This window comes from Salvelinus alpinus, chromosome 18, assembly GCF_045679555.1.
Source record: "Salvelinus alpinus chromosome 18, SLU_Salpinus.1, whole genome shotgun sequence".
Lineage (NCBI taxonomy): Eukaryota > Metazoa > Chordata > Actinopteri > Salmoniformes > Salmonidae > Salvelinus > Salvelinus alpinus.
Genome location: NC_092103.1, coordinates 694,582 through 709,302, shown reverse-complemented (window position 1 = coordinate 709,302; position 14,721 = coordinate 694,582). Strand labels below are relative to the sequence as shown.

Here is a 14,721-nt window from a genome sequence, read left to right as displayed (position 1 = left end):
TTGTAAGCAGGAATCAGCAGGATAAAGTTGTGGTCGGATTTACTAAATGGAGGGTGAGGGAGAGCTTTGTACGCGTCTCTGTGTGTGGAGTACAGGTGATCTAGAACTTTTTCCCTCTGGTTGCACATTTAACATGTTGATAGAGATTTGGTAGAACTGATTTAAGTTTCCCTGCATTAAAGTCTCCGGCCACTAGGAGAGCCGCCTCTGGATGAGTGGTTTCCTGTTTGCTTATTTCCTTATACAGCTGACTGAGTGCGGTCTTAGTGCCAGCATCTGTCTGTGGTGGTAAATAAACAGCCACAAAAAGTATAGCTGAGAACTCTCTAAGCAAGTAGTATGGCCTGCAGTTTATCACAATATACTCTCCTTCAGGCGAGCAATGCTACCTTCCTTAGATTTCGTGCACCAGCTATTGTTTACAAATATGCACAGACCGCCCCCCCTCGTCTTACCGGAGTGTGCTGTTCTATCCTGCCGGTACAGCGTGTATCCCGCTAGCTGAATATCCATGTCGTCATTAAGCCACGATTCCGTGAAGCATAGGATATTACAGTTTTTGATGTACGGTAGCTTTCCTAGTTGTCTTCTGCGGGTCCGGACGAGGCATCCGGCTCTTCGTCCTCGAATAATTGGGATGTCTGCCCTGTGGGTTGTTTGGAGAATATCGTGTGAGTCCTGATTGTTGTTGTTGTTGTTGAAAAAATCTTTGTCTAATCCGAGGTGAGTGATCACTGTCCTGATATCCAGAAGCTCTTTTCTTCCGTAAGATACGGTTGCAGAAACATTATGTACAAAATCATTTGCAAATATCGCGAAAAAAAACCACATAATAGCACAATTGGTTAGGAGACCGTAAAACGGTGGCCATCTCCTCCGGCGCCAACAATAGTATGCAAGTATAAACACCATGGGACCACGCAGCCATCATACCGCTAAGGAAGGATATGCGTTCTGTTGCCTAGAGATGAGCGTACTTTGGTGCGAAAAGTGCAATCAATCCCAGAACAACAACGAATGACCTTGTGAAGATAGTGGAGGAAACGGGTACAAAGGCATCTATATCCACAGTAAAACGAGTCCTATATCGACATAACTTGAAAGTTCGCTCAGCAAGGAAGAAGCCAATGCTCCAAAACCGCCATAAAAAAGCTAGACTACGGTTTCCAACTGCACATGGCGACAAAGATCGTACTTTTTGGAGAAATGTCCTCTGGTCTGATGAAACAAAAATAGAACTGTTTGGCCATAATGACCATCGTTCTGTTTGGAGGAAAAAGGGGGAGGCATGCAAGCCGAAGAACACCATCCCAACCGTGAAGGGGGTGGCAGCATCATGTTGTGGGAATGCTTTGCTGCAAGAGGGACTGGTGCACTTCACAAAATATATGGCATCATGGGAAAGGAAAATTCTGTGGATATATTGAAGCAACATCTCAAGACATCAGTCTTGGGTCTTCTAAATGGACATGGGTCTTCCACATGGACAATGACCCCAAGCATACTTCCAAAGTTGTGGCAAAATTGCTTGACAACAAAGTCAAGGTATTGGGGTGGCCATCACAAAGCCCTGACCTCAATCCCATAGAAAATTTGTGGGCAAAACTGAAAAAGCGTGTGCGAGCAAGGAGGCCTACAAACCTGACTCCATTACACCAGCTCTGTCAGGAGGAATTAGCCAAAACTCACCCAACTTATTGTGGGAAGCTTGTGGAAGGCTACCCGAAACTTTGACCCAAGTTAAACAATTTAAAGGCAATGCTACCAAATACTAATTGGGTGTATGTAAACTTCTGACCCACTGGGAATGTGATGAAAGAAATAAAAGCTGAAGTAAATCATTCTCTAAACTGAGTTTAAATGTATTTGGCTAAGGTGTATGTAAACTTCCGACTTCAACTGTATACATTCATGCTTAACACACTCAACTGCTGCTACCAGACTCTTCCCCAATACACATGTAAATATTGGGCTATAAATTGTGCATTCCTGTAATTTACTTATGCTAAGATGTATTATTAGATTCTACTGTCATTTAGTTTATGTTCGTAACTCTTATATTTTATTATTTCTTATTGTTGTTTCATTGTCGAGAAGGAACCTGCAACTAAGAATTTCGCTGGGCAATGTATTCCATGTGTCCCTTAAAACTTTAAAATTGAAAGCTATCCACCCATGTACCCACCCTCAAATTCTGCATGGGGTCTTGGGCCCAAAGAAATTGTAAATGTATGTGAGCTGACAGACATGGCAGCTCTGCTTCTAGCTCCTAAGCAACTTTGCAGTATTTTGTTTTTCTGTGTTATTTCTTACATTATTAGCCCAGAAGGTTTTTTGTGTTATTACATGCAGCCAGAAATAACTTTTGGATATCAGAGCGGAGGTAACTCACCAGCATTATGACCAGAAATACAATTTTCCCAAATTGGATGCTATGTTCCTACCCCCCAGGGCAATTGAACTCATCCCAGAGGCTGCTCCTTGCATCCAGCGGAGAAGAGATAATCAGAGTGGACTTCTAGTCCGACTCAGGAGGCATGCACACCATCCACCACTTCCGAGTATATTACTCACTAATGTTCAGTCCCTGGACATTAAAGTAGATGAGCTCAGGGCGAGGATCTACTTCCAGATCGACATCAGGGACTGTAACATACTCTGTTTCACAAAATCATGGCTCTCTCCGGATATACTGTCCCCGTCCATACAGCCAGCTGAGTTCTCAGAACATCGCGCAGAAAGGAATAAAGAACTTTCCGGGAAGAAGAAAGGGGTATTGTATGTTTCATGATTAACTACTCATGGTGTGATTGTGATAACGTACAGGAACTAAGTCCCTTTGCTCACCCGACTTAGAATACCTCACAATCAAATGCTGACCGTATTACAGCCCAAGAGAATTATCTTCGGTTATAGTCAAAGCCATTTACATTTCCACTCAAGCTGATACCACTACGGCCCTCTAGGAACTACACTGGACTTTGTGCAAACTGGAAACCACATATCCTGAGGCCGCATTTATTGTAGTTGGGGATTTTAACAAAGCAGATTTGAGGAAAACACTCTCAAAGTTCTATTGACACATTGCCTGTAGTACTCGCGCATCAAAAACGCTTGACCATTGTCACTCCCCCTTCTGGGATGGTTACAAGGCCCTCCCCCGCCCTCACGTTGGCAAATCAGATCACGACTCTATCCTGCTCCTCCCTTCATATAGGCAGACACTCAAACAGGAAGTACCCGTGCTAAGGTATGTTCAACGCTGGCCTGACCAATCGGAATCCATGCTTCAAGTTTGATTTGATCATGCGGACTGGGATATGTTCTGGGTTACCTGTGAGAATAACAGTTCATCCGGAAGTGTATAGGGGATGTTGTTCCTACTGTGACTATTAAAACCTACCCAAACCAAAAAACATGGATAGATGGCAGCATTCGCGCAAAACTGAAAGCATGAACCACAGTATTTAACCAATCAAAGTGACTGGGAAAATGGTTGAATAAAAACATTGTAGTTATTCCCTCCGTCAGGCAATCAAACAGGCAAAACGTCAGTACAGAGACTTGCAATTCAACAGCTCAGACAGGAGACGTATGTTGCAGGGTTTACAGACAATCACGGAAATATCAGCCACGTCTCGGGCACCGACATCTTACTCCAGACAAGCTAAACACCTTCGCCGCTTTGAGGATAACATAGTGCCACCGATGTGGCCCGCTCCCAAGGACTGTGGGCTCTCATTCTCCGTGGCCGACGTGAGTAAGACATTTAAACGCGTTAGCCCTCGCAAGGCTGCCGGCCCAGATGGCATTCCTAGCCGCATCCTCAGAGCATGCTCACACCAGCTGGCTTGAGTGTTTACGGACATATTCAATCTCTCCCTATCCCATTCTGCTGTCCCCACTTGTTTGAAGATGTCCACCATTGTTCCTGTACCCAAGAAAGCAAAGGTAACTTAATGAAATTACTATCGCCCCTAGCACTCACTTTTGTCACCATGAAGTGCTTAGAGAGGCTAGTTAAGGATCATATCACCTCTGCCTTACCTGACACCCTAGACCCACTTCAATTTGCATACCAACCCAATAGATCCACAGACGATGCAATCGCCATCGCACTGCACACTGCCCTCTCCCATCTGGACAAGAGGAATACCTATGTTAGAATGCTGTTCATTGACTATAGCTCATCATTCAACACCATAGTACCCTCCATGCTAATCATCAATCTCGGGGCCCTGCGTCTAAACCCCGCCCTGTGCAATTGGATTCTGGTGAAGGTAGTAATCAACACCTCCACTTCGCTGATCCTCTACACGGGGTTCCCACAAGGCTGCATGCTCAGCACCCTCTTGTACTCCCTGTTCACCCATAACTGTGTGGCCATGCACGTCTCCAACTCAACCATCAAGTTTACAGACAGCACAACAGTAGTAGGCCTGATTACCAACAATGGCGACACAGCTTACAGGTAGGAGGTAAGGGCCCTGGCGGAGTTGTGCCAGGAAAATAACCTCTCCCTCAATGTCAACAAAACTAATGAGCTGATCGTGGACTTCAGGGGACAGCAGAGGGAGCACGCCCCTATCCACATCAACGGGACCGCAGTGGAGAAGGTGAAAATGGAAAATCTGAAATGGTCCACCCATACAGACAGTGCTGTGAAGAAGGCGCAACAGCACCTCTTCAAACTCAGGAGGCTGAAGAAATTTGGCTTGGCCACTAAGACCCCCCTCAGACCGTCTTTTACAAGTGCACAAATGAAAGCATCCTGTCGGGCTATATCACAGCCTGGTACGGCAACTGCACAGCCCTCAACCGCAGGGCTCTTCAGAGGGTGGTCCGATCTGCCCAACGCATCACCGGGGGCACACTGCCTGGCCTCCAGGACACCTACAGCACCCGATGTCAAAGGAAGGCCAAAAAGATCATCACGGACATCAACCACCGGAGCCACGACCTGTTCACCCCGCTATCATCCAGAACAGAAGGCGAGATCAGTACAGGTGCATCAAAGCTGGGACCGAGAGATCTCAAGATCATCAGACTTAAATAGCCATCACTAGCCAGCTGGCTACCACCCGGTTACTCAACCCTGCACCTTAGAGGCTGCTGCCCTATGTACATAGACATGGAATCACTGGTCACATGAATAATGGAACACTAGTCACTTTAAACACACTGCTTTACTCATTTCATATGTATTCTACTGTATTCTACTGTATTTTAGTTAATGCCATTCCGACGTTGCTCATCCTAACATTTATATATTTCTTAATTCCATTATTTTACTTTGAGATTCGTGTGTATTGTTCTGAACTGTCAGATACTACTGCACTGCTGGAGCGAGGAACACAAGCATTTCGCTACACCCGCAATAACATCGGATAAATATGTGTATGTGACCAATAAAATTTGATTTGACTGTTGTTCTCCAAATGTCTTGCTGGACACCTTTAATTTATTGTTCAGTCTTTTCCTATTTCCAAATGGTCAAATTTCCAAACCAGGAAGGTCAAAATCGATTATATATAAATAAAAGGTCTTTGAAACTGTTATTGATTCAAATAAACTGAAATACAATTTTATTTGTCACATGCACCAAATATAACAGATGTAGACCTTACCTTGAAATGCTTACTTACAAGCCCTTAACCAACAACGCGGTTTAGAAAATATTGACTGAATAAACTAAAGTATAAAAAGTAACACAGTAGAATAATAATAACGAGGGGGTACCGGTAAGCGAGGCAATGTGCAGGAATACAGGTTAGTCGAGGTCATTTACTTGTGTTAGCGTTAGAACTATAAATACACTATATTCATTGGTCCTTTAATAATGGTATACTCGTTGCTGTTCATCAAATCTGCCTATCCTTTATCTGATGTTCACTGATCTGATGTCCTAGGGATATCCAGGACCTCATGGACAACACGGGCCCAAAGGATCCAAAGGAGATCAAGTAAGGATGTCAACCATTATCACCATATTTGTTGCACACACCTAAACATTGCATAGTCTTTGTGTTTGGGTGTGACTGTGAACATGTTACTGAACTGTGCAGATAGTGCACATTTATCCACCTATGACCCTGACGCCTAACTATACACAACTCATACATGGGAATTAGCCATTCTCATGCCATTTTGACAGTGCCTTTTGCCATTTCTATGTGAATTTAGTGTTTTTTTCTGTTTTTCTCTCTCTCTCTCTCACTCTCTCCTTCGCTCTATTTCATTGTCTGTTTAGGGTCAGAAAGGCAAACTGGGTCAGAGAGGAGAATCTGGAAGCAGAGGATCGCTGGTAAGGAGTAGATTTATCTCTGGTCCTGTCTCTCTAGTCCACGACTGATTATGTTATCAGCGTTTTGTTTAGTCTACATTTCAGTCTTCATATATCACAGCATGTTGGATTTTGGGGAAATTCTTGGACATGAAATTCTCAAAACTTGAGTGGAACAAAAACAGCATAGACAGAACTGTCATAGTTTGCTAACGTTCAAATCAGAGTTTGGTTGTGCATCTCACCTTGATTTCAATTGCACTGTTTGTCAGACGTCACTTATGTAGCATCAGCTTTTTAAAAACCTAAACCAACTCATGAACGGGTTTCAGAAGATATAAATCATAATGGATCAAGCAATATAAGCCACAGTCTTTACACATAAGCATATTATTATACAACATTAATTTCTTTCACCATATCGTCATTATTTAGCCTACTTTGACATAGGCGTAATGTAAAAACAATTTTGAAAGACTTGGAACCCACAAAGGCTTACTGTAGATTCAATCAGTTTAGCGTTAACCCGTGATAACTGACACCTACATAGCAGATGATTGTTTTAATTTAGGCGATATGTCAGAGGTGTAACTGCGTTGGCGCTGTGAAATTGGTGAGTGGCTGCACTTGTGGTCATTTCCACTGAGCCACACCCATCCCACTCAAATTAGAAGTTCTAAACAAGAAAGTGTAAGGTACATAGAAATAATGACACTCAAATATAAAATCAGTAAACAAAAACATTTTGATTTCTATCAGCCTAATTGAGTTGTAGATTACAGTGCCTTGCAAAAGTATTAATTTCTCCTATTTTCTTTCATTACAACCTGTAATTTAAATGGATTTTTATTTGGATTTCATGTAACGGACATACACAAAATAATCCAAATTGGCGAAGTGAAATTTAAAAAATTACTTGTTTCAGAATATTCACCCCAAAAAAAACGGAAAAGTGGTGCGTGTATGTGTGTTCACCCACTTTGCTATGTAGCCCCTAAATAAGATCTGGTGCAACCAATTACCTCCAGAAGTCATTATTAGTTAAATAAAGTCCACCTGTGTGCAATCTTAAGAGTCACATGATCTCCATATATATACACCTGTTCTGAAAGGCCCCAGAGTCTGCAACACTACTAAGCAAGGGGTACCACTAAGCAAGCGGCACTATGAAGACCAAGGAGCTCTCCAAGCAGGTCATGGACAAAGTTGTGGAGAAGTACAGATCAGGGTGGTGTTATAAAAAAGTATCTGAAACTTTGAACATTAACTTTAACTTTGAACAATCCATTATTAAAAAATGGAAAGAATATGGCACCACCCCAAACCTGCCAAGAGAGGGCCGCCCACCAAAACTCACGGACCATGCAAGGAGGGCATTAATCAGAGGCAAAAAAGAGACCAAAGATAACCCTGAAGGAGCTGCAAAGCTTCACAGTGGAGATTGGAGTATCTGTCCATAGGACCACTTTAAGCCATATACTCCACAGAGCTGGGCTATAAGGAAGAGTGGCCAGAAAAAAAAGCCATTGCTTAAACAAAAAAATAAGCAACACGTTTGCTGTTTGCCAAAAGGCATGTGGGAGACTCCCCAAACATATGGAAGAAGGTACTCTGGTCAGATGAGACTAAAATGCAGCTTTTTGGCCATCAAGGAAAACGCTATGTCTGGCACAAACCCAACACCTCTCATCACCCCTAGAACACCATCCCCACTGTGAAGCAAGGTGGTTGTAGCATCATGCTGTGGGGATGTTTTTCATCGGCAGGGACTGGGAAACTGGTCATAATTGAAGGAATGATGGATAGGGCTAAATACAGGGAAATTCTTGAAGGAAACCTGTTTCAGTCTTCCAGAGATTTGAGACTGGGACGGAGGTTCACCTTACAGCAGGACAATGACCCTAAGCATACTGCTAAAGCAACACTCCAGTGGTTTAAGGGGAAATGGTTAAATATCTTGGAATAGCCCAGCCCTCAATCCAATTGAGAATCTGTGGTTTGACTTAAATATTGCTGTACACTAGCGGAACCCATCCAACGTGAAGGAGCTGGAGCAGTTTAGCCTTGAAGAATGGGCAAAAATCCCAGTGGCTAGATGTGCCAAGCTTATAGAGACATACCCCAAGAGACTTGCAGCTGTAATTGCTGCAAAAGGTGGCGCTACAAAGTATTGACTTTGGGGGGTGAATAGTTTTGTAGTTATGCACGCTCAAGTTTTCAGTTTTGTCTTATTTCTTGTTTGTTTCATATTTAGCATCTTCAAAGTGGTAGGCATGTTGTGTAAATCAAACTATACAAACCCCCCAAAAGGCAACAAAATAAGAAAAATGCCAAGGGGTGAATATTTTCGCAAGCCACTGTACATCTCACATTCCAGTGTTCAAACTTGTAGACAAGGCTGCACGGGATTTCTACTAATGCGACTCCGTGTAGCCAATGGCAATCTCCGCTTTAGGTATAATGCCGAGATGTTGTTTTGACAGCTATAATGCAGTTACGGCTAGCGCGTGTTAGCTAGCGCGAATCTGACTGAATTTAGCCCTTAGTCTTATATTCGGCTGTGCCATACCATTCCATTTTGGTGACAGATTTTCTTGATAATCATCTCTAAATTAAGCAAAGTCAGCTAAATACAGTAGCTTACCTGTCCACCTTCACGCCGCATTTTCCCATTTGCCCATAATTGAGGGGTTTCATTCCTAAACACTATGTCCACAATTGTTTTCACATTTGTGTTTTTTCATCAGAAATGAATACTTAGGGGTCCTTTATGTGGGTGTAAAATTGTACTGTTCTCAGATTTTTCATTCGTAGATTTTAGATATACAGTTGAAGTCGGAAGTTTACATACACTTAGGTTAGAGTAATTAAAACCTGTTTTTCAACCACCCCACAAATTTATTGTTAACAAACTATAGTTTTGGCAAGTCTGTTAGGTAATCTATTTTGTGCATGACACAAGTCATTTTTCCAACAATTGTTTACAGACAGATTATTTCACTTATAATTCATTGTATCACAATTCCAGTGGGTCAGAAGTTTACATACACTAAGTTGACTGTGCCTTTAAACAACTTAGAAAATTCCAGACAATTATGTCATGGCTGTAGAAGCTTCTGATAGGCTAATTGACATAATTTGAGTCAATTGGATGTGTACCTGTGGATGTATTTCAAGGCCTACCTTCAAACTCAGTGCCTTTTTCCTTGACATCATGGGAAAATCAAAAGAAATCAGCCAAGACCTCAGAAAAATTGTAGACCTCCACATGTCTGGTTCATCCTTGGGAGCGATTTACAAACGCCTGAAGGTACCACGTTCATCTGTACAAACAATAGTACGCAAGTATAAACACCATGGGACCACGCAGCCATAATACCACTCAGGAAGGAGATGAACGTACTTTGGTGCGAAAAGTGCAAATCAATCCCAGAACAACAGCAAATGACCTTGTGAAGATTCTGGAGGAAACCGGTTCAAAAGTATCTATATCCACAGTAAAACGAGTCCTATATCGACATAACCTGAAAGGCCGCTCAGCAAGGAAGAAGCCACTGCTCCAAAACCGCCATAAAAAAGCCAGACTACGGTTTGCAACTGCACATGGGGACAAATATCGTACTTTTTGAAGAAATGTCCTCTGGTCTGATGAAACAAAAATAGAACTATTTGGCCATAATGACTATCGTTATGTTTGGAGGAAAAAGGGGGAGGCTTGCAAGCCGAAGAACACCATCCCAACCGTGAAGCACAGGGGTGGCAGCATCATGTTGTGGGGGTGCTTTGCTGCAGGAGGGACTGGTGCACTCCACAGAATAGATTGCATCATGAGGCAGGAAAATAATGTGGATATATTGAAGCAACATCTCAAAACATCAGCCAGAAAGTTAAAGCTTGGTCGCAAATGGGTCTTCCAAATGGACAATGACCCCAAGCATTCTTCCAAAGTTGTGGCAAAATTTTGGCAAAATTGGAGTGGCCATCACAAAGCCCTGACCTCAATCCTATAGAAAATGTGTGGGCAGAACTGAAAAAGCGTGTGTGAGCAAGAAACCTGACTCAGTTACACCAGCTCTGTCAGGAGGAATGGGCCAAAATTCCCCCAACTTATTGTGGGAAGCTTGTGGAAGGCTACCTGAAACGTGTGACCCAAGTTAAACAATTTAAAGGCAATGCTACCAAATAATAATTGAGTGTATGTAAACTTCTGACCCACTGGGAATGTGATGAAAGAAATAAAAGCTGAAATAAATCATTCTCTCTACTATTATTCTGACATTTCACATTCATAAAATAAAGTGATGATCCTAACTGACCTAAGACAGGGAATTTTTACTAGGATTAAATGTCAGGAATTGTGAAAAACTGAGTTGAAATGTATTTGGATAAGGTGTATGTTAACTTCTGACTTCAACTGTATATATCACAGCCACACAACTACTATATATCCGTTCGTATCATGCATATTTTACATTTTTCTATATTATTTTTAATATGGACTTCACATATGTTTCATTTGTACAGTTCTTTATTAAAAATATTAAAAAATCACATTTGACTGTATAAAACCTTGCAGTGCTGTACTTGTGCTGTACCTGGTTACATTAATAGTCGGCCATATTAATTATAAGAATCCTGTGATATCACACCAAAAACTTGACAGGGCTTACTCACACATTTGGTGCTGATGGCTCGTTCTCCCTTTGTCTTGATCCTTCTTGCTTATTTTGTCTTTCTTCTTCCTCAGGGTGTGGTTGGTCTCCATGGCCCGAGAGGCATGGTGGGGAGAGAGGGGCTGGAGGGCGTGCCAGGCGTAGACGGAGTCTCAGGGAAGGACGGGTCCAAAGGCATGCCAGTGAGTAGAGCGAGAGTGCATTACCACTTGTGGAAATGTTTGGTAAGGGCAGCACATTATAAAAATACAACAGTTCACGGAATTCAAATTCTTAGCTGTCAATGGTCAAGCAATGTGCTAGCCATGATTACGAAGATTGTACCTAACTTAGAACCAATTAGTCCTCAGCAGGTAGAATACAATGCACTGTCGTAAAGCAATGGTATACCGTGTAGTAAAGCAAAATTACACATTCATATTGCCAAAGAAAAATGGTTGAACAATTCACCAAGACACAAGAAAAACATTTGGTAACATTTATGAGAATTTGTAAGTAATTAGACAACTATTAACTTACTAACTAGTTGAGTCATGATGGCAGAAATGAATCATACGAACTAGATGGTAACTTTACAAGTAAAGTTGTGGGGCTCTTTTAAAGTACTTTTGTGGTAGTAGAAGAAGTTTAAAAAGTTGTATTTTAATTATATTATTTGAATAGTGAAATAATTTAAATTTCCCATCGATAGTCTGTAGTGGTTAGTAGTTTTGGACAGTAGTTGTGGTCAGTAGTAGTTGTTGTCAGTAGTTGTATGCTCAATAGTTGTGTGGTTGTGGTCAGTAGTTGTGTGGTTTAGTAGTTTTGTGGTCACTATTTGTGTGGTTGTAGTCAATAGTTGCGTGGTTGTGGTTAAAAGTTGTGGTTAGGAGTTGTGGTAAGTAGTTGTGTTGTGGTCAGTAGTTGTGTTGTAGAGAGTAGCTGTTGTCAGTAGTTGTGTGGTCAGTTACTGTGCAGTTGTAGCAAGTAGATGTCTTTCTCAGTAGTCGTGTGGTCAATAGTTGTGTTGTGTGGTCAGTTGGTGTGTGGTTGTTGTCAGTAATTGTCTTTCTCAGTAGTTGTGTGGTCAATAGTTGTGTTATTGTGGTCAGTAGTTGTGTGGTTAAGGTCAGTAGTTGTATAGTTCAGTAGTTGTGTGGTCAGTTGTGTGGTTGTGGTGAGTAGTTGTCTTTCTGAGTAGTTGTGTGGTCAATAGGTGTGTTGTGTGGTCAGTCGTTGTGTGGTCAGTTGGTGTGTGTTTGTTGTCAGTAGTTGTGTGCTCGGTAGTTGTGGTCAGTAGGTGTGTTGTGGTCAGTAGGTGTGTTGTCAGTAGTTATGGTCAGGTGTTGTGGTCAGTAGTTGTGTGGTTATCAAAATCAAATCAAATTTTATTGGTCACATACACATGGTTAGCAGATGTTAATGCGAGTGTAGCAAAATGCTTGTGCAGTGCAGTAATATCTAAACAGTAATCTAACAATTCCACAACAACTACCTAATACACACAAATTTAAAGGGATGGAACAAGAATATGTACTTTCAAATATATGGAGGACCGATGGCCGAGCGGCATAGGCAAGATGCAATAGATGATATAAGATACAGTATATACATATGAGATGAGTAATGTAAGATTTGTAAACATTATTACAGTGGCATTATTTAAAGTGACTAGTGATCAATGTTTTTAAGTGGCCAATGATTTGAGTCTGTATGTAGGCAGCAGCCTCTGAGTTAGTGATTGCTGTTCGACAGTCTGATGGCCTTGAGATAGAAGCTGTTTTTCAGTCTCTCGGTCCCAGCTTTGATGCACGTGTATTGACCTCGCCTCCTGGATGGTAGCGGGGTGAACAGGCAGTGGCTCGGGTGGTTGTTGTCCTTGATGATCTTTTTGGCCTTCCTGTGACATTGGGTGCTCTAGGTGTCTTGGAGGGCAGATAGTTTGCCCCCAGTGATGAGTTGTGCAGAACGCACCACCCTCTGGAGAGCCTTGCGGATGAGGGTGGTGCAGTTGCCGTACCAGGCAGTGATACAGCCCAACAGGATGCTCTCAATTGTGCATCTGTAAAAGTTTGTCAGGGTTTTAGGTGACAAGCCAAATTTCTTCAGCCTCCTGAGATTGACGAGGCGCTGTTGCGCCTTCTTCACCACATTGTCTGTGTGGGTGGACCATTTCAGTTTGTCTGTGATGTGTACGCTGAGGAACTTAAAACTTTCCACCTTCTCCACTACTGTCCCGTCGATGTGAATGGGGGGTGCTCCCTCTGCTGTTTCCTGAAGTCCACAATCATCTCCTTTGTTTTGTTGACGTTGAGTGAGAGGTTCTTTTCCTGACACCACATTCCGAGTGCCCTCACCTCCTCCCTGTAGGCTGTCTCGTCATTGTTGGTGATCAAGCCCACTACTGTTGTGTCGTCTGCAAACTTGATGATTGAGTTGGAGGCATGCATGGCCACGCAGTCATGGGTGAACAGGGAGTACAGGAGGGGGCTGAGCATGCACCCTTGTGGGGCCCCAGTGTTGAGGGTCAACGAAGTGTAGATGTTGTTTCCTACCTTCACCACCTGGGGGCGGCCCGTCAGAAATTCCAGGACCCAATTGCACAGGGCGGGGTTGAGAGAAGTTGAGTATTTGTGGTCAGTAGTTTTGTTCAGTGGTTGTGGTCAGTAGTTGTGTGTTCAGTTGTGTGGTTGTGGTGAGTAGTTGTCTTTTTCAGGAGTTGTGTGGTCAGTCGTTTTGTTCAGTGGTTGTGGTCAGTACTTGTCTTTGTCAGTAGTTGCGTCGTCAATAGTATTTGTGGTCAGTGTTTTTTTGTTTGTGGTCAGTAGGTTTGTTGTTTAGTAGTTGTGTGCTCACTTTGTGTGGTTGTGGTCAGTAGTGTGGTTCTTGCTGGTAGTTGAGGTCAATAGGTATGTGGTCGTGGTTAGGAGTTGTTGTCAGTATATGTGATCAGTAGTTGGGGTCAGTAGCTGTGGTGTGGTCAGTAGTTGTGTGGTTAGTAGCTGTGTGGTTGTTGTCAGTAGTTCTGGGGTTGTGGTCTGTTGTAGTGGTGTTTTTGTCAGTAGTTGTCTTTTTTAGTAGTTGTAGTAGCTGATGTGAATAGTGTTGAGTCATAAGCATACCTAGACACACTGGCTTTACTCAAGGCCAGTGGCATATCATTAGTAAAGATTGAAAAAAGTTCTACCTGGATTATGTTTGAGAGACTTCCATTAAAGATCACCCTCTGTGTTCCATAATATAGCAGGGGGTGTAAAGCCAAAACACTTACGTTTTTCCATCAGCAGACTATGATGGATAATGTCAAAAGCCGCATTGAAGTCTAACAAAACAGCTCCCACAATCTTTTTATCGTCATTTTCTCTCAGCCAATCATCAGCCATTTGTGTAAGTGCTGTGCTTGTCGAATGTCCTTCCCTATAAGCGTGCTGAAAGTCTGTTGTCAAATTGTTTACTGTAAAATAGCATTGTATCTGATCAAACTTGGATAACTTTCCAGAAGTTATCCAAAAGGGTTGGTAACAGGCTGATTGGTCAGCTATTTCAGCCAGTAAAGGGGGCTTTACTATTCTTGGGCAGCGGAATTATCCAACACAAAAAAAATTATGCAACATGCAACAATTTCTCAGATTTTGCCGAGTTACAGTTCATATAAGGAAATCAGTCAATTTAAATAAATGCATTAGGCCCTAATTTATGGATTTCACATGACTGGGCAAGGTCAAAGCCAGTGGTGGGCCTGGGAGGGCATAGGCCCACCCACTTGGGAGCCAGGCCGACCCACTG

General features: G+C 42.5%; 1 protein-coding gene across 1 annotated transcript in view; it reads left to right on the top strand.

Moving 5' to 3' along the window:
* The window catches only part of LOC139544466 (collagen alpha-1(XXVII) chain B-like), a 205,405-nt gene that overhangs the window by 169,606 nt on the left and 21,078 nt on the right, over window positions 1-14,721 (top strand). Inside the window, exons 45-47 of the mRNA XM_071351593.1 lie at window positions 5,910-5,963; window positions 6,251-6,304; window positions 11,031-11,138. Of these exons, the coding sequence (XP_071207694.1) occupies window positions 5,910-5,963; window positions 6,251-6,304; window positions 11,031-11,138 (216 nt within the window). The remainder of the gene's footprint in view (window positions 1-5,909; window positions 5,964-6,250; window positions 6,305-11,030; window positions 11,139-14,721) is intronic.